This window comes from Chroicocephalus ridibundus, chromosome Z (genome assembly GCF_963924245.1).
Source record: "Chroicocephalus ridibundus chromosome Z, bChrRid1.1, whole genome shotgun sequence".
Classification (NCBI taxonomy): Eukaryota; Metazoa; Chordata; class Aves; order Charadriiformes; family Laridae; genus Chroicocephalus; species Chroicocephalus ridibundus.
The window spans coordinates 8,496,224-8,516,991 of NC_086316.1; the positions used below are offsets into that span (position 1 = coordinate 8,496,224).

At 40.5% G+C, this 20,768-nt stretch overlaps 1 protein-coding gene across 2 annotated transcripts in view; it reads right to left on the reverse strand.

Moving 5' to 3' along the window:
• The window catches only part of RASGRF2 (Ras protein specific guanine nucleotide releasing factor 2), a 131,272-nt gene that overhangs the window by 86,171 nt on the left and 24,333 nt on the right, over nt 1-20,768 (reverse strand). For both annotated transcript variants that reach the window (XM_063320429.1, XM_063320428.1), the window contains exon 2: nt 1,915-2,021. In XM_063320429.1, the coding sequence (XP_063176499.1) occupies nt 1,915-2,021 (107 nt within the window). The remainder of the gene's footprint in view (nt 1-1,914; nt 2,022-20,768) is intronic.

The window sequence follows — 20,768 nt, forward strand, 5'->3', positions numbered from 1 at the left end:
ACTCCAAGTTGTTTTGCTACACACACTGTAAAGCAAATAAAAGCAGTTTCCAGTGAAGTAGAAAAGCATGAGAACAATGAGGTGATCATAGCACTGTACAACACTCTATGTTTAGCAACTAAATTTCAGAAACATTTTTGTCACTTGTTGATATTTTGTTCAAGAAAAAATACCAGAACAAGAAAAGCCATGTCCAAATCCCTGGAAAATTTCCTCAAGAAATTGAGAGACCTATGCATAAAAACAGATTAAGAAAATCCCCCAAATGATACAGGGTCCTGAGAATAGCCCTCACAGTGGTGTCCATAGCTCAGTATTATTATGACCGTCATTTCAGATAGGCACAAATAAAGGGAAAAAAGTCAAATAGCAAAAGGGACAAAGATAAAAATATTGATCTTGCTTACAACAGAAAGCCTGTTGTCTTCTGAAGGCTGCAGTGATAACTTTCTAGTGGAGTCAAAATTCAGCCATCCCAACGTTGAACATCACAACTAACATCTTCTTAGCAAGTTTAATTTCTCAGTATTTTCAACTGTGTGTTGTTAAACACTGGCTTAATTTTATGTTAAGTTCTGCCTTGAAAATTCATGTGTGATACATTTACGGACTGAACTACCTACCTAGACAGAAATTCTAACTCAGTGTTATGAAGCTCTTCTTGCTTACACGCCTTTTACACCAGGCAATGGAAGACAATTATCCTGAGAACAGGAAACCGTAGGATCCTGCTTCCCCTGAACGCCCTTACCAAAAGGCAAAAAGTCCTACTCCTTCCTTCACTTGCTTTCAGTTGTACTCCACAAAAGAAATCGACCCAGATCGAGACAAGGTGAAGATCTCCCTCCTCTCCTCCTCCCTGAGCAATCCGGGACTGCCTGCTGGTGGACATGCTGTCCTGGGATGATGGGCTGAGATTTCAAAGCCTCACAGCTTCTCAAGACCTGAAGTAACGTGATGACCCAGAGGGCTACCATGCAAAATGTGGTTCACCTAAAACCACAACCCAGAAGGTGCTTTTCAAGAAAGGACAAGACCCCGTTCAGTTACATATCAGCTAAGAAGAGGACGCGGATCCAAAGGCTGGGTGCCAGGCGACACAAGACCTGCAGCTTCACGGCCTCATTTCACAAGTTCTAAATTAAAAACTACTATCTGCTGGAGTTCATTTTTAGTTATAAAGCAAAATCACTTCTGTTTACATGGCTCATGTCCTAAGCAACTCAGAAATTGCCTGGTTCCTCGTGCGTTACCATGGCACTGTAGATTAGCTGAGGTGAGTGTCTATGAGAGGAGGCTGGAGAAAGTGCATTTCAGCAAAGGCATTTGCCTCTGCAAACCATTTCACAAACCTTCAGTGAGATGATTTTCATTTAGATTATACTGTAAACCTTGCCCATTCACCATGCAGACCTTTCCTCAGGGGAAGATTACTGCATGGCTGGAAATCCTACCACGTCCCTTTTCACAAGACTTTGCTGTCCTGGACTTCAGTTTTGAAGTAAAAATTTTATTTGTTACACTTTATCATCATAATGGCATGACCTCCTCTACCTTACACTTATTTCTATGTAAGAGCTTTCTAAGAAACGCTCGTTTATTCATTTGGCGTATCTCTGTAACACACTTTTCCTCTAACAGAGGACTAATCCTACAGGTTGCTTTCAATAAAAGAATATTCTTCTTGAACTAATTTCAACTGCAACACAATCACTCGTGAATGATAAAATACAGTGATATAAGCATGAACAATAAAGGCATGTTTTTCCTGCAACATACCCATGAATTGCAAGCAATACACATCTAATGAACTGTAACGTTTACTTCTGTTTAGAGAGTGAATTTGTATTTTCAAATTATTACCAATTTATTTACAATAAAATGGAGATGAGGATTAAAAATCAGGTTTCATACCTAGCTTGGTGAATAGCTTCTACCCATTCGTCTCCATCAACTTCATCCTCGCAACGGAGCTCCAGTGGCTTCTGCCCTTCATGGCCAAACAGAACAGTAAAGTAATGCTGCAAATTAGAACAAGAAAAAAATTTTCCAGAAACTCTTTTAAATAAAATAGATACATAAAATAATAATAAAAAAATCCAACTTTTTAAACACAGCCAGCCAGCCTACAAAGATGTGTTTTAAACTATTAGTCATGAAGCACAGATTGAAGCTGAAACTGTATCCTTAACTTATTCCCCTGTGTATCAAGGTAATAGCTTTCATGATACTTACCGTAAGTTATTGTTCTTAAGCTCCCACATGTAAGACAACAGAATGTAATTCCCTAAGCAGCTTCTACAGTCGAATACAATAGCGTGACTGTAGCGGGGTGTCTACAGTTCTTTTTCCCTTGCATTTTTTCTGCTATAATTTTTTCCTCGATGCCAGCACGGGATACCAAATCTGGAACTGGCACCACTTCCTCACAAGAACACGGACTGTGCACTGGCTCTAGCTTATTTCCTCACCTTTCTAAAAGAACAGGGAAAGCGTCCCTTCTCATTCGTCACACCCCCCAAACATTTTTGTGCTTCCTTCAAGAAGTCTCACCCATAATTGTCATTGCAACGACTGTTTGTTTCCACAAGAAAACGCTGTTTGCACAAGAAGTGTCATATTCTTCGATGGAATTTCTTACACGAAGAATGCGGTCCACGGTGTGTTCCATAGAACACAGAATTTCAGGAAAGTTTCTGCTACTTTCAAAATGTAGGAATAATAGTAGAGGGGAGAAACCCCAGTCATCTACCTTAAAACCCAGTTCACAAGGTTGGTCATTTACAACCTTATTTTGCATAGCTTGCACACTAACTTACAGCCAGGTAGCAAATGGATTTCTTCCAACTTAGATGAAAATAGGTGAGAAAATGTTCTACCTAAATGCACACGTGTAATTTCCACAGCTGCCTTCAATGCACCCATCAGTAAGTCAGCTGTTTCACAGGCAGAGGGACCAGTTATGGACCTGCCCAGGCATAAAACCAGCGGTTATTAGGTCTGATGTGATTCAGGAGCTCTTACAGCTAAACATCTCTGCACCAGATCACTCAGTTCTCTTCATTACCTAGAACTTCTCAACCTCTCTTCCACCTTCATCCCAGTTAACAGGGAGCTGAGTATAACCACCTGTGGCAGCAATTGCTTTCTGGGGTCTAACAGCAAATCACAAACTCGCTCCAGTCAGCAAGCGAGGTATATAATTTACGTTCTCCCACACCATTAGCCATTGTTTACAGCGGTAAGAAACCTGAAGTGATGTCAACAAACATTCTGCTTTCCCTGTCAAACCCACAGCTCAGCTGAAAAAGCCTCTCTGAGCCAAACACCATGCTGGAGATCAAGCAAATATAAACCGCCTCAGAAATAAAAGCCATTTTCGAGGCAGGAGGAACACAAGCATACACAGAAACAGAAGGGATGAAATTTTACCTACAGAGAACTGGCTGCAGATACTGTCAACACAGATAATGAATTTTGTCTGCAGAAAAAGAGGTGTTTTCAGCCATCTATGGGCCCCTTCTGAAACATCTGGCAGGCTGCTGAGCCTGTACAGGACACCATCAGCACAGGTTCAGCACAGCCCAGGTGCACCACATTAACTACACTGGCTTGAGCACCATCTGCACACCTGGATTTGCAGTGAGGTTTGTGCCTGGGACCTCACACTTACAAAACCCAGCTGCCTCTGTGCATCCGTGTACGCTCGTACGTCTGGTTTGTTTTCGAGTAACATGAGTTGGTATGATGGCATTCCATAGAGAGAAAACTATTCACTTGTGCGTTATATTAATTTACTAAACATTGTTACATGTCGACAAAACAGTTTTCATACAGAAGACCGCAAGCACTGCAGGATTAGCAACAGACCATCAAAACAGAAAAAAAAAAGAAGGCAAAATAAGAAGCAGCATCCACATTTAACAGGCTATACAAAGTCCAGGCTCAGATCCCTTAAGTTTCAGAAATTAAACAACTCCAGAGCACAGATGAGGATCAATAAATCATTGAAAGGACAATCCTGTAAAAGTGTGGGGTTTTGACAGTGCGCATCACTTAAACCTGAATGCCACGAACAGAAAGAAACATTTAATCAGGTTGTGGTGGGTTGACCCTGTCTGGACGCCCAGTGCCCACCAAAGCTGCTCTGTCGCTCCCCTCCTCAGCTGGGCAGGGGAGAGAAAATATAACGAAAGGCTCGTGGGTCAAGATAAGGACAAGGAGAGATCACTCACCAGTGCTGTCACAGGCAAAACAGACTCAACTTGGGGAAACTGATTTAATCTATTACCAATCAAATCAGAGGAGGATAATGATAAATACAAACTAAAACTTAACACACCTTCCTCCTACCTCTCCTTTCTTCCCAGGCTCAACTTCACTCCCCATTTCTCTCCCTCCTCCCCCCAAGCGGCGCAGGGGGACGGGGAATGGGGGTTGTGGTCAGTTCATCACACTTTGACTCTTCTTTCTCCCAGGGGGCCTCCTCACACTCTTCCCCTGCTTCAGCATGGGATCCCTCCCACGGGAGACAGTTCTCCATGAACTTCTCCAACGTGAACCCTTTCCACAGGCTGCAGTTCTTCACAAACTGCTCCAGCATGGGTCCCCCACGGGGTCACAAGTCCTGCCAGCAAACCTGCTCTAGTGTGGGCTCTTCTGTCCACGGGGCCACAGGTCCTGCCAGGAGCCTGCTCCAGCATGGGCTCTCCACAAGCTCACAGCCTCCTTCAGGCATCCACCTGCTCTGGCGTGGGGTCCTCCATGGGCTGTAGGTGGATATCTGCTCCACCATGGACCTCCATGGGCTGCAGGGGGACAGCCTGCCTCACCATGGTCTTCACCACGGGCTGCAGGGGAACCTCTGCTCTGGCACCTGGAGAACCTGCTCCCCTTCCTTCTTCACCGACCTTGGTGTCTGCAGAACTGGTCCTCTCACATGTTCTCACTCTTCTCTACCTGCTGCTGTTCCCCAGCAGGTTTTCTTCCCTTCTCAACTGTGTTATCTCAGAGGCGCTGCCACCATCACTGATGGGCTCGGTCTTGGCCAGCAGCAAGTTCATTTTGGAGCCGGCTGGCATTGGCTCTGTTGGACAAGGGGAAAGCTTCTGGCAGCTTCTCACAGAAGCCACCTCTGTAGCCCCCCAGCTACCAAAACCTTGCCATGCAAACCCAATACACAGGTCCTTAGGATTCTCCATAGCCAGGATAGATAAAAACTTACAACAATGCAGTGCAGTTGAAAACAACCTACAGGACAGTAAAAAGTACAGCAAGACTACACACAAGTGCGCTCTGTTTATAGACTGGGATAGTCTATTTTAAAAAGTATATTTAAAGATAAAACACACTGTTCAGAGCTGCAATTTATGTAACAACTTATTTGTGTTTCATAAAGCTGCTACATATAAAATTAGAATAAAGACACAAGTGTAGACAAGCACTGGATTTAGTCCCATTGTGTAGGGATTCAAGTTAAAGGAAGAGACAATATTACAGTCCTCCCTATTTTTTCTTTTAAAGTGAGATAATTCAGACCTCTTTTGAGCAAGACTTCCGGTGATCTCATGTCGCAGTTAGACTTAGAGGTGTGCAGTTACTATGGTGATAGGCATGATCTAAACTTAGTTTAGTTAGACCAAGAAAATTCAGAAATTTAAACAAACTTAGGGGCTACTACAGTAGGACTGGACCCAATGAAAACAAAAGTTAAATTATAAAAATAATTTGTTTTCAGAAGCTATTTTAAAAATCATCTACATTCTCCTCCCCCTGCAAACAGGCATATTGCAGTCAAGCATCAGTATCGATATCACATCATTTACCCAGAAGTATTCAACTCTACAGTAAGCGGAGTGCAAGCAAAATACCACAACATGCCTCTAAAAAGAACCTCTAAGTCATCCTTGAACTCTTTTTTTGAAATAAATGTTGCTTATTTACAAAGCTGATTTACTACAAGAAAATAAGATGTTATCTGTGATGCATTATTAAATTTTCAAGTTGATAATGTACGTAAGTGGATCTATATACACATATATAAATATATATATTCATATGAAACTTTAGCACTGCCACTCAATCTGCTAAACAGCTCCGCGTCCACATCAGTGCAGTGCAGTACAGGTAAAAACCACCTTTCCGCATACACACTATTAGTTTCTTGAAGTGATCGCAGTAAATATTTAAGAACTACAGGATACATTTACATCAAGTACCCTTATCATAAGTGATCGTGCCTGTTGGACTAGCAGGCAAACACTCATGTTTCAAGTTAAGCCTGTGGTTCAGTTGGACAATTTTTTATTATTGCTTATTCTGAAAATCATCAGATTCACAGAAGATAAAATGAACATTCTGTATTTTGATTTAAAGGTGTCTTTTCAGTGTTCAGGTATGCATAAGGAAAATGGTAAGTCTTCATTATAATAAAAATGCCTTTGGCAGAGTTCTCCAAAGTAAAGCTTGAGGAAAAAAAAGGAGAAATAGTTTCATGTACCTTGCATAGGTATGAAGGCACTATCTTGACTGACAGACAAGGAAAGAACAAAGGGATCAAGACGCATCAATCATATTGTTGTGTATCACTTCTTTGACTTGTATCTAGTGCTAAACAGTTTCTTCCTACAGTGAAAAGCAAAGACTAAGGAATGAGCTGATGGGCACCTGCACTTCAGAGACAAGGCTGGAACAAGATTAAGACCCTGAATGAAAGAAGTCCTGTACCAGAGTACACTGATTATTATGATGGGCTCCCCAGTAACAGCAAGTTCACACCATAACTTTGTCCTTATGAAACTGCACAGATAATGGCTGTATTCAAAGTAAGACAGTAAAAGCTCTGAAATTGCCATTCTTTCCAAGGCGAAAAACAGGCATTGTTCTGGTAAAAAACAAAACAAAACCCAACCCAAACAAACAAAAAAACCCCAAACCAGAAAAACAACCCAAATAACATATGCCCTGTAACAGAAACACTACTTTTAAGGCATATTGAGGTAGAGCTTCCACCAACACAGACACCTCTAAGACTAGATTTCCCAACAGCAGAATGCCGTTCTCCTTGTGACCAACAAGGGCATTTGCTGTTTATGAAGTGAGAGTCATACCAACACAGGCACCACACTCTCCAATGCACAGGGATGATCCCACAGATCATTCTCTTCCCTCTACCTCACAGAAAAACTGTAAAGGACATCTCCTATCCTCTCTCTTACCTCCTATCCCCTTATAACTTATCACTACATCTGTTTTGTCGTTACTCCATTTCCTCCCCCAGTAGTTGCAGTAACCCAACATGTCTTTTCCTTTTGTAAAAGAGTGGTGATGCTGGCAGCAGTTCAGTTAATGAAACACTGAAGGACCAAGGAGAATGAGCACTCATCTTCCCATGGTGGTGCTGCTACCTGTCATGGGCTGAGAAGCTGCTACCCTAGACAGTAACACTGCTTGACAATTCCTACTGCAAGCTCATGCCTTCAGCTCCTCCGGAATTTGGTCAGCTTTGAAAGTCCAGATGGAAAAATTCATACTGGAGAAATGATGCATGTGCCAACAGTGGTTTTGTTATCTCATCCTTCCATCAGCACAGCATATAAACATTTAAACTATGTCTCAAAGGACTTCAAGGTGACTACCAAATTTTGTTGTATTGTGGGCTTGTAAATGACCACAGTTTGGTAATTGCTACTTGCCTATGAACTGCTTTTCCCTAAACTTTTCTTACTAAACATAAACCAAATTTAATTCTCTTCATAATATACTATAAAAACACCATTTTAAAATCATTAATGTGGTGTGACCTCATTATATGCTATTTCCTGATCTTTCAGTGGCTTATTGCACAGTCTTTGTTTAATCAGTCAAGTCAGGACTTCAAGAGTAATTTAGAAAGAAAATTCCAGCTGTCAATATTGACAAGAACAGAGACTATAAATGCAAAACAACTGTGAGAAGTTAGTCTTTGTACCAAGATTGCTAACAAAAATTAAGAGCCTTAACAAAAGTCTGTCTTCAATGTGGGGTATGCGGAGGCTTAATCATTTGCTGTATCTTTAAGGCTTATATTCGCTACCTGATCTTTATAAGGACATATAAGCCTTTGTTTTAGCCTTTTGAGGCTAAAGAAGGTGGGAGAAGCGATTAATTAAAATTTAAGATGACAAGCTAAAAATATTTCTCATCCTTGATTTCTAAAGACGTTTTCATTTCAGAATCTGGAAACCTGTATGCAATCTCAAACACTAGTAAAATTATTGAGCAGAAGAGGACAATCACTGCAGCAATTGATGACTCCTCAGTAATCCTTGAGGGAAATGCAGCAAATTACAGTCTAAATCAAAGCAGTTTGTACTATCTAAGGACATGGTAACTCATGAAGTTTTCAGATGTGTTTTTGCCCGGCATCTCAAATAGAGAACATTTACATGTATTCTGCATTTCTTACATCCTGGGGAAAGGGAAGGAAAAGAAGGGAGTATGTCTGGAAGAAGGCAGCATCCCTAAAAGGGAACAAGTGCAAAAGGATGAGTGTATGGAGGTGAGGGAGATGTTTGGGGGAGAAGACAACAATCCCTCCCCATCACTGGATCAGCAGCATGTTAGTGGGAAGGAGAGTATTGCGCCTTGAGTCAAGGGTAGGAAATGCCATGGCTGGGTTTTGCCACTTCTTGAGGCTTGCTGTGCCAGCAGCACTGGCAGGAAATTCGTAGCCCATTGTTGTTAAATTAGCATGAGAATGGAATAATGACAGGAGGTTGAAAACCGTAACAATTTTTTTAAGTTTCCAGGGAGATATACGAAGCCAATACACTTCATGTTTGTATCACAGCAATTAGTAGAAGCTATAATGAGAACAGGATTAGCGGACATCAGAATTAATATGATGTACTTGGGAAGAGACTGTATGGCTTTTGTAAAAGGATGTCATCTCCTCTAAGCCCAGTGGAGTTCTCTGAAGGGGTCAACAAGCATTTGGATTACAATGATAGGGTGTTCAAAATGCTTTTGACAGATTTTTAGGGAAACGCTTAAGCATCTACGAATTACAAGAAAACGTCCCTCCACAGATAAAAAGAAAAAAAAATCTGATCAAAAGGTAGCAAACAGAGCTGGAATACTGAACCATCTGTCAGTTATTACAATAGAACAAGGTCATCAAAGGACTTCCTCAGGGAATTGCATTGAGGGATGGGACAGGCATTACAAAGGATGACAAAGTTCGTTCAAAGTTTGCTAATTATGCAAGATAATAACGATGAGAACCTATTATGAAGAACTGCATCCTCAACACGCCTGAGTTACCGGACAGTAAAATGGCAGATAAAATTAATTGTACGCCAATATAAAATGACATATGTGAGGAAAAACATTCCAAGCTTCTCACGTGAAAAGATGGGCTCTGTGCTTGCTATTACCACTCAGGAGCAAGATCCTGGAATAACCTCCATGCAAACACCAGCCCAATGCTCAGCAGCTGCCAAAAAAGCAAACCAGAGTGCTAGGGATGATTGGGAAAGAAACAAAAAGTAGACAAGGCTGCTGTTACACTACGAAACATCTTGAATACTGTTGAGTGGTTTTGGACTTCCCATCACAGAAAAGGCAACATAAGATGGGAAAGGTTCAGAAAAAGAAAAAAGTGGTGTGGAAAGTCTTGCATATGTCCAAATCAGATATCCATATAAGTAAAAACTTAAGTTGAGACTCTTCAGTACAAAGAAAGGAACAACTTTGAGGATACAACATGGGTCTACAAAATCACAAGAGGTATGGAATGGATGGGTAGGGATCTACTATTCTATTTCTCTTCCAATAAGAAAAAAGAAATATCTATTAAATGAACGTCATAGAAACCAGCTTCAAAACAAACACAAGAAAGTGGTTCTTCATGCAACTGGCAGTAAACTTGTGTTGCTCCTTGACAAAGGGAGTGGTAAATGCAGTGTCAATGGGTTTCACGGAGACTAGAGAGTTCACTGTACAGAAATTGTGGGCTACAGAACACACAGAATTCACATGTTCAGAATCCAGGCAGTCCTGAAGATGAAAATAACTGGAATCTTAAAGTCATCTCAGAGGAAAGGTGAAGGAAAAATAAAATATGTACCTAAGTTGATGCCTTTGCCGGCATGTCATCATGGCCACAATGCGAGATAGGATATTAGACTAGTTGGGCCTTCGGTCCACTCAAATAAAGCCTCTCTCATAGTCTTACGGGAGCTAATTAAAACTTTACTTGATGGTATGTGAGTCTTTTAAATCCTCCAAATTGCTTCGCACTTTTATTATAAACAAGATACAGTGGCATTTTCATGAAGTGCTGGCTCTTACTAATTGTCTGTTTTTTTCTTGCATATTTTGGTTCGGATTTTGATTCTTTAAAAAAAACTAAAGAGGTAATTTGTAAAACTGGTAGAGAGCCACTGCAGTATTACAGCTTCTGTGTTTCTTTGTGGTGGCACCCAGGGATTAAGGGTTTTTTTTCATCTTAATGTTACTTCATCACCACTGGTAAATAGAAAAATGGTACTGAACAGGACGACAGAGAAAAACGTTCTAGAGGTAAAAGACAATAGGGCTTTTATCTGCCAAGCCACTGGCTCAAGAACACATGATGAGGCATTGTTTTGGAGGAGATTCAGAGATGGGCTGTGTTATCTGTTCTGGGTTCGGTTTAACAGTGGGGAAAATATATACTCTGTGTGTGTATGTATATATATATACACATACACACGCGCACACACACACATCCCCTGTATAGTATAGATGAGATGGCTTGATGTGTTCTCTCTTTAACCGGTATTGGATTAATCAAGTTACAACCTGCTGCATAAAATCTATTCCGGCATCTGACAGTGAACCACCTTCCTGAGCCATTCTGCAAATATTGTCTGGGCCAAGAGCAACAACATTCTGAGGTCATTATATTTAAATATGCAATCAGCAGTTTTGGAATTAGGGAGATTATATGTATATGTACCCTGTTTTATAAACTCTTACTATCGATAAAAAAATACCATACCCAACTTGCATGTAAAACAAAAATCAAGGAATACACAAAGGTCACTGCAGACCTTAATTCTCCTGCAACTCTGTTGACTTGCATCAAAATTCTGCCAAATTACAATGGTTATAGCATTTGTTTTCATGGATGAGAGAATCAGGCTAATACGACCCCATCTGCTGTATTTTCAATGCAGACCATTTGTACTTCAGCAGAAGTTTACCAACTGGGAAGAATTCTGCTGCACAAAAGCAAATTTCACAAAGTAAAGCCTACAGGAACTCATACAACATGGTAAGCACAGCTAAATTATTCGCTAATAATAAACTGAACATGGGTAACATCATCTCAAAATGCATTTGACAATGTCCAGTGGGAATTTCCTGCCAGAAACCACAAGCTGCTTGCCTAGAAGGCTGTGCGTTACCTAGCTGCAGGACATTTTCCCTCTTCTCGCAGCAGTCATCACTGCTTCTGTCTACAGTGCCTTGCACTGAACAGAAATAAGGTCTATAATGCTGGTACGGGTCTGGAATTCAGGACAGTCAGGTTAAGCGTCTCATTTTGTTAGGAACGCTGTACATGAGACAGGTCTCCTTTTTGGCAACCAACCTGGGACTTGCACTGTATCACCATGCTTGAGTCTGGAAGAGCAATTCACAAAGCACCTAATTTAACTTTTTAGGGACGTGAAAGGCTGCATCCAGTATATTGACCAGTAAACATTCACAGCGTTCCCAGAACTGCCACCTTCCTGCAAATCCTTAAGCCTCCCCTCCCACGTGTAAGGTCTTCTGGGACTGACACCGATAACACCTTTAGATTTAACTTCCTCAGGTGACTGATGTAGTAGCTGTGCCCTAAAGATACTTTCTATATACAGAATTTCTATAAAGTTCCCAATACCTTATGGTGTAGGTATTCTTCTGCTCCCCTCTGTATGTCCCCAACCCCATTCCTAGGATTCTCACCTTCCCAAGCACTCGAAAAAGGACATGGCATCCAGGTCTGCAGATCCCACTTATCAATAAAACCTCTAAATTTAAGCTACCACTTGTTGCCTCAGATCCCTTCCAGTCTTCAGTGCCTTTATAATATCTTCCTTACGCTTGCAAAGGGAAAGTCACATCCTTAAAAGAGTTAGTTTTAATCACAGTTTGAGACATTTTCAGGACACACACATTCAACCCGTATGTGGAGAGTCCAACAAATGGCCAGGTACATGTTGGGACCATGATCTGCCGTGAAATGTTTGCAGTGCAAGCAAAGGACAAAGAGGACAGAAATCCCGTTATTCTTACTGATGACCTATTCCAGCATGGAGGCTGGGGGCACAGCTCCTCCCTTCTTGTTTCGACCTCCATTTCTCCTGTGTGTCATTAGCTGCCTTTCCATGGGGGCCAAAGAGGAGGGAACAAACAGTCAAGGTAATCCAAGTTCTGGCCCCTCCTCAAGCATGGCAGAGCTAAAGGGAATCAAGATTACAGCCCTACCACAAAAGTAAGCACAATACAGCTGTATTAGTAGAAAACTGTGCTGTTCAAAGTGACAAAGAACGGACAGATGGGGGAAAGAGACAGAAAGAGACAACAGGGAATACTGTAATCAGTGGCAGTTTTATATATTTTTCAGAAATTAGTCTTTTTGTGTTTTGTTCTTTTTTTACCCTGTCTTGTTGCTTCACCGTTCTTAGCAACCCTAACCTTTCTCCATGTACTGACAGGCTTTCCCTCCTTGTCCAAACAGCAGCTGTAGCGGCTGCGATCTAACTTTCTTGTCAAAAACCTCCTAATGATGCAGAGATCCTCCACACGAATTCAGCTATAAACTATCAGTATTTATTTTGCCCCACAAAAGACATCCCTGTATTTTAATTACAAGATCAGACTTTAAAGGCCAGAAGGGACATTTATAACCTTCTAGTCTGATGACGTATGTGATATAGGCCAGAAAAATCTCACTAGACAGCTCCTGAATCAAAACATACAGGATCAAGGTGAGACACAGACCCTCCTTAATCAATCCTGACATAAAAAGTAATGAAAAAACACACCTGAGCCCACGTTTGGTTGTTCTAGGTAGTAAATTACCCTCACTACTAGAAAACATGCAGCTCCATTTTAAATAATGAGTAAACAGGTAAATAATGAAATTATATAATGGGCCTCAGATTTCAAGAGTGCGTCCATGCAGTGTGTACTGCAAGAGCAGAGCCTGGGTTTCTCAGTAAACACCGTCACATATGGGGGGGAAAAAAAGGTATACTTACCCCAAATTATGCACATAAACAATTTTTATGAACAAGTAATTCTGAACTATTGATTTCTAGGAAACAGATTAATTGGCTGGCTTCCTAATTATATTCTGAAGATATGGAAACATAGGATTTGTCATTTTTAAAGCTCTTTACAGACAGTAACTAATCTTCTAACCCCTCTACAAGGTAAGAATTATGGTGCCCATTTTAGGCACAAGGATATGTGCAAAGATGCCCAAATATAGATCTGCTGTAAATGAGTTCAACTCGAGATTGCTATAAACAGAGCTCCTCTCCCTGAAGTGAGCCAACATATGATAGGGAAGCAAGAATAAGAAGTCAGCACATCCTAGACCTTGTTACATCTCTGTTATATATAATCATTTCTATCTATAAACAGTTTCAGAAAAAAACAAACACTCAAAATCTCAAGCAACTGCAGTATTCTGTGAGATAAGGGACACGACTGGTACAGTCCACCTGCCAGCACCAGACATTGCCAGGGCTCTGATGGGGAAAAAAAAGGCCACTGCAAAGAGCCACATATAATGTTTTCAAAAGTGCCTATCAAGCCTGAATGATTTTATGACATGGAAAAATGTCTTTTAGGTGCCACCACGTTCACTGACAGTCCTACTCTGTGGTTAACTAGCCCTAGGGGTTGGAGCTTGGATATAACCTCATAAAAAAACTTGGGAAGAAAAGTGACAGAATCTAGTTTTAAGCAACAGAAGGTTGTTCCAGTACCAGAAGCATGATCTCCTGCCTAGATTTCCACCTAGTATTTAGGTCATACTACACCAAAAGGAGCACTGGCTGGTCTACCCACCTGGACCAAACTCAGGAGGCCAAGGATTGGCATTCAAGAAGTCCACGAACTCCACAGAGCTGAAAACAGTGCTTTTCTAACCATAATTGACACAGGAACAAATTCTTCATTAAACTTTTTCCCTGAAGTCCCTAAAGACTGTAAGTAGAAAAGCAGTTCTTAGAGGGAACTATAACTAAGCCTATTAGCACACTTGGACATTCAAGACCACCACGCAATGGTTTGAACTGCTCTATCTCAAAATCACATGAGTATAGGGGGTACACTCAGATACACAGAGCAAGAAAATGTCTACCTTGTCTCAGAACATCAAAGATCCAGCGGTTGAGTCCTGTCATACCTCACCCACTAAGAAACATTTGGATGAAATTTCTGTGGCATTTCCATGTAACTGCTATCCTTTAAGTTCTCAAAGTTTTCATCAATGACCCAAATAAATAAATAAATAAACAAAAATCCAACGTACCCCACCTTGGCGAAGCAACAATTAAGATAATTCAGTTCATAAAACAATCCATCCCTAATCCTCAGTAGTACTAGTTCAACTTCTGGCTATCCATTGTCAACCCTGTTTTTCTTATAGGGATTCACTGAAATTTCCTTTTAACTGTTTAGACATGCTGTACCAGTAAACCAAAAATAATCCAATCAACTAATCCACCTTGCATATAGAAATGAAAACCTCACACTGAGAAGAATGTCACATCCACTAACATTTTATATGAAGGGTGAGAATGAATTGTACTATATAAGTGGTGAGTCGAAAACTGGTTTTCAAAACTTGGCTGGAGATTGCTGAAATGTGTTCATGGCTTGTGTAAAATAAAATTATTTTCAGCGTATAAAATCAACAACATTAGAGATGGAATCCATATTTTATAATATTTACTGTCAAAGACCCACTTAAACACACATTCAGTTTTCAACTATTTACCCAACTGCAACTAAAGTACATGTTTTCTTTCCAGGTTTTTACCAATATCTCTCAAGTCATGTTAACTGTGATACATTCAATAGATTTTCTGCTAGTAGCAAAGATTTTGCAGTATATGCAATGTGAAGTACTTTAAATGCTCAGATATTATACCTGATTTTTCACTCATATAGCAAAGGACATGGTGAAGTTTCCTTTTTAAGTAATACAACAATTACTCATATTCTCAGATAATAGGATAGAAACATCCCACATCTTTTAGAGAACGCCTGGATTTTGGTTCCCCTAAAAATTGGTTGTGAATGCTCCGGCTTTAATCACACTTGTCATTCCACTAAGTTTAATCAAACAACAAGGCTTGTAGAAAGAGATCAACAGGAAGTTACTTAGGGTAGTAACCATAATCTATGTCTTACTCTTTAAATGACAGTGGCGGCCGGGGGGGGGGGGAACAACACCACATTTCTATTCACACACGGCCACAGATTTTGCTGGACCGCTGTTAACATCCATTGGCAGGACCTCCTACCCATTCAAACACCAAGAACACCTCAGTTGAACCTCTGAGTCTGAGAAAGTATTTCCTCTCCTCCACTCCAAAGTCAAGTGTTTCAAAGACACCACTGTAAAGGACTGCCTTAACGAGGGAAAAGAGGAAGAGAACATTTTCCCAACTGATCCCCAGATGTTCTCCCTCTTCAGAGCTACAGGTTTCCTCCAATAAGGAAGTTCACACCCAAACCTCACTAGGTTCATTAATGCAGGGGCCATATACCTACAGCTTGCTTAGAGTTGTCATGTCCTTAACTGCATGAAAGCATTGCAAGATACATGCACCCTGGCAAAACACCTTCAAGATGCACAAACACTATTTCTCCCACTGCCCCTCTTTGGGTACAGATACCAGGCTTTACCATTTCATTACCAATGCCACCTCTTCAGGGAAACGCAGCTTGTACAACCTACTCTAATAAATGCTGTCTTTATCCAGCTGTGTAATATGATGGCAGGCATCTCCTCCCTTCAGAGATGACATGAACAAAGCTGTAAGTGTGAACCAAAACTATCTTTTGTGTGCTAATTTTTTAGCTTGTGTAGAAATAAAATGGGCTTAAAGCAAATATACCAAAAGGAGTTACAGAACTGCTTTCAGAAATCCATTTACTGATAATGCACTTTCCTCAACTCTTTTTTTCCCCAGAGATATGGCAATTCTGGGTGCCAAGCAAACAGGTGTGATACTTTTCTTGCATGGTGTGTTTACCAAAGGATTTATGATAGAAAAGTTGAAGAACCTTTTTATTCATGCTTGGCATGAGTTTCCTTTCCATCTGATGAGAGTACTCTGGCACCGTGTTGGTTAATACGGACCTTCGGAAGCACCTTTCTGATAACTGAGACATTTCCAGATGTTCCACAACTCCTGGATCACAGCAGCATTTGAGCAGTGTCACTTCTAGCTCTTCTGATGTTGTGCTCTGTTACTCAGGACAAGGTGCACGCATCACGGTTTCATTTTCCAAACAACACGGTTTGTTATAGCATTTCGTATTACATACATTTAAATTAATAACCATTTTCCTTTACAGACTTCCTGAAATACTTTGTGCAGGAAGTCAGCAACTACCAGTGCAGACTCCCAACAACGGGCCAAGCAGAACTCCGTGTCACAGTCATAGGTGCCGCTCAGGATTGGTGACCGTGGTCGTGTCACCTTGATCCAGCCACTTTGCCATCAGGCTGTCCTGCACACACTCTGGGTAGCAATAAAGCCCGATCCCGCTGCCCACGGACATGACTGGAGAATTTCAAAGCATACAGAAGACTGCTGGGCCAATGTCACTTCCCTGCAAGGAGCAGGTGACAGTGAGAACCGAGAGCAGTTCTAAGCTGGCATCATCATTTTGGAGAAGACGGAGTCACGAAACGGTTGAGGAAGAGGAGGCTGAAAAGTACAGGCATCACTTTCACTCTCCCAGAAAAGAATAAATTGTATGCAGAACAATGGGATTTTCTGTTTGTTTTCCACAAAGAGAATATTTTATGTTCCTCCTTCTTATGCAACCTCAAATTTTGCTTCCTATGGCAAGCTGCATCCCCAGCAGCGATAGCTTTCTCAAGCTAACCTGAATAAACAAAGAGATTTTGAATTCCTGAGGGAGATCATCTTTGAACAGGAAAACCTTCCCGTGATGGTAGCGTTGTTGCTATTCCACAGTAAATCCTATGAAGCCTTGGCTCGAGAAGTGCAAAACATCATCCTGATCTTTCCTTTGCAGCAGGCTAATGGCCAAACGTTATTGATTTCTTGCCAGTTCAACAGAAATGTGCAGTTCATTAGGTCTCAAACTTGCCATACAATCAAAGAAACTTCTTTCCGTAAAACTCTTCCTTCTACTGTCTTTGTTTCACAACACTTTTCATAACAAATTGCTGAAAAATCTAGCATGCCAAGTAAAGCAGAGCAACCAAATCAGTTTCAGCTTGAATACAAACAGAATCATTTCAAAGGACGTTATTGCACCTTCTTTTAGTGCTGACAATATCAAGTTTTAGAATTTATGATCTCTGCCATTCCACTAGAGTTTCTCAAAATTATATTAATGATTCACATTTTCTACATAATGTAATAGTAAAGCCTGAATGACCAAAGAAGTATTCACATGGCAAATGCCAATATTCGATTTACTTTACGTTTCTTTTTTTTATTTGCACATAAATGTCAAAATACAAATTGCCTCTTTTTTCTTTTAATTTAACCAAAATTGATCCTTTAAAAAAAAAAAAAAGAGATACACACAGAAAAACACCACCACGTCCTTACGCCATCAGTTTCAACCAAAACATCTGAGAAGCAGTTTATCACCAATAGCTGCATCTAAATACTAACAGTTCCTCTCGGTTTTTGTTTTTAACTCACTGGAATGTATTGTGGGAAGAACTATGCCAGAAATTCGATTTCTCTTCTCGCATTTCTCTCATGTTTGGAACTTTGTAGCCCACATGAATGTTATCCTTTTCAAAGGCACAGAAACATACAGCAGTGTCTAAGGACTGAAAAGCTATCCAGTTTTGCCATAGATAATAAGAACAGAGGCATTCCTAGTACTAAGGAACGTATAAAAGAACATAATTTTGTGCACTAACCGGCATACAAGGCACAACGTCAAAATAGAGTAAGAAATCAGCTACAGCTTTCAGGTCCGTTAAAAGCCTCACCCAATTTCTTACTGAAACTTAACAACATTTTTCTGCAGCAACAGACAAAATATTCCTTAAGTCATCTTTTCTTGAAGAATATTTCTAGTAAGAGGAAAAATACTGCTTACATCTTCTGCTTTGATTTACACCAGAGTTCAGTGAGGGAGGACTGGGGAGTAATAACAGGGGAAATAAAACATTTTTTTATCCTACGGGAAATTCTAATGTTTCATCATATCAGGAATTACTTAGAAATGTAAAAGCAAAAGAAAACAAAAGCTTTTTTAGCACTTTGTGTTGAATCAACCAATTGTGATGGACCAACTAAAAACTGCTTTGTTTGAAGGCTGTTCCACACCAACCTATTCGTGCCTAAAGGGAACGGTAATGCAGCTTCTACGTTGCACGGGTGTCCTCCCTACCCAAGCTGTATTTCCATGATGGGTCTTACGGTCATATGTCTTCCAGGACACACGGCTCTCAGCTGCGGTGGAAGCAGTGGGTAGTCAAGATATACAAGAAAAGGTGAGAGGCACCACACCCAGCTTCCTTGAGACACCACAATGTTATAGACCAATGAAGTTTAATGCAACCCAGTTCAATGCCAAATATTTCACTGCGGGTCTGCAGAGAATTTGATTTATGAAATCAAACCAGCCAAAACCTCAGTTCTCAATCAGATGGGGGGAAAATGTAGGAAATCAAATGAGGGTTTTTCAGGTCTTCTGAAACTACTTTCTCCACGCAAAATAATTCTAACAAAAAGTTCAAGACCAGCATCCACAGAAACCATCCCTGGATTCCTATCCTGCTTTCTTTCATTCTTGCACTTCTACTTCTGACATCTCCTCTCTAACTTTTGTAATGTTAAAAATTAAGAATCTCTTTGTTCTATCAGTTGCATAAAAATGGGATACTACTCCTACTGCGGAAGTTGTACTAATTATGGAGATTGCCATCCTACTGTCTGACATGGTGTCAGAAAGATAACCTCATGCAGGTTTCTTAAAGAGAAGAAAGAAACCCACAAAATAATCCCTGTCAAGCCCTTAAAATTATCATTTCCAAAGATAAAACAATACAAAAGTAGCTACAGTGCTTTTGATAACTACATCTCCAAGTTTCAAAGTTCACATTCTGAACACAACTGGGGAAACATTTGGTTTTATAGAGATGTTTAACAGTGCATTCTTGTATATACCGTCTTGCAGTTCTGTATTCCCATGTGAAAAAAGATGTGACATAAAAACTGTGTGAATTTACTTGCCTGCTGCAGAAACACAAATGGTGTAGCCAGTTGCAGTAAGGGAGAAAAATGAGAAGAGGGAGCATACTGCTCAAAAAAAATGTAGATTCAAAGCGACACTCCCATCACTGTCATCATATACAGGCAAACTTGCATCAAGAATTTTGTCAGGAAGTTGAGCAGGATCCAGCTACAGAGAACTGACCTGGAACAACACTACCCAAAGCAAAGGTAACACTCTGACTTTGGCAATTAGCCTCATACGCTTGTTTGCAGGCATGCAACCGTTAATTATGCCTTAATTCCTCACTGCTTAAGTACAGAGACAACAATCCTCATCAAGATACAGAACCAGAAGGCAAGTTCACTGTACAGAGCTGACAGCTCAGCTGTGGATGGAGCAGGAGGGACGCACAGAGAAGAGCAGACCGAGAGACCCAACTCTCGCCTGAGCCCAGGAACAAGACGCTGTGAGCAAACAGCTCCAGGGTAAACTGTGACATGTGAAAGCTTGTTTCACATCTTCCATCTTTTCACATCTTCCATCTTTTGTACTCAAAATGCAATCAAATAAGCACGCAACCAAGTTTAAACTCAGTCAACAAGACCCAAGGGATCTTTTTTATTTTGCTCCCGCTCCCTTTATTTACAACCAAACATTGTTGGCTCTATGAAGACAAGCTACGGTTGTCTCTCAAAAACTGCTGAGTAAAAACAAGGTATATAATAGTGTTATAAAATAATTTCTGTATAAACAGAATACAGCAAGCAGTCACATGCTGTGGTTATAGGTTTTGCCATCCTGGCTCAAATTAGCCACCTATCCATTACCCTGTCTGTGACCATAGCCACTTGTTAGCTCTTACATGATTCAGAGACTGGGGGAAAAACAAACTGTAGCCAAAAACAGGCAATAAAATTACCAAAACAGAACTCTTAGCAGCTGCCATTAGTGGCTGCTTTCAGTGGCTACTCTGTGACTGAGATGCAGGAGTTACTTTCCTTCTAATAATTGCAAAAGAAAGGTATGTGGTATTATAAAACACAGTATGTAAATGCTTTACTTGCACTTGCACCACCAGTGCTGCAAGGAAATGATTCTTTTTCTTTTTTTTTTCCTGCAGCACAACTAACCATGTTTACTTCTCAATCATGAAAAAGGCAGTATTTTTCAACAGCAGCTTTAATTGTTGAATAAATCTTAACATTAAAAGCAGTGTCACAGCTCTCTACATTTTTAAAGGTTTGCTTTTTAGATACTTCAAATTACCACTGAGACTTCTCTCTTGTAAATAT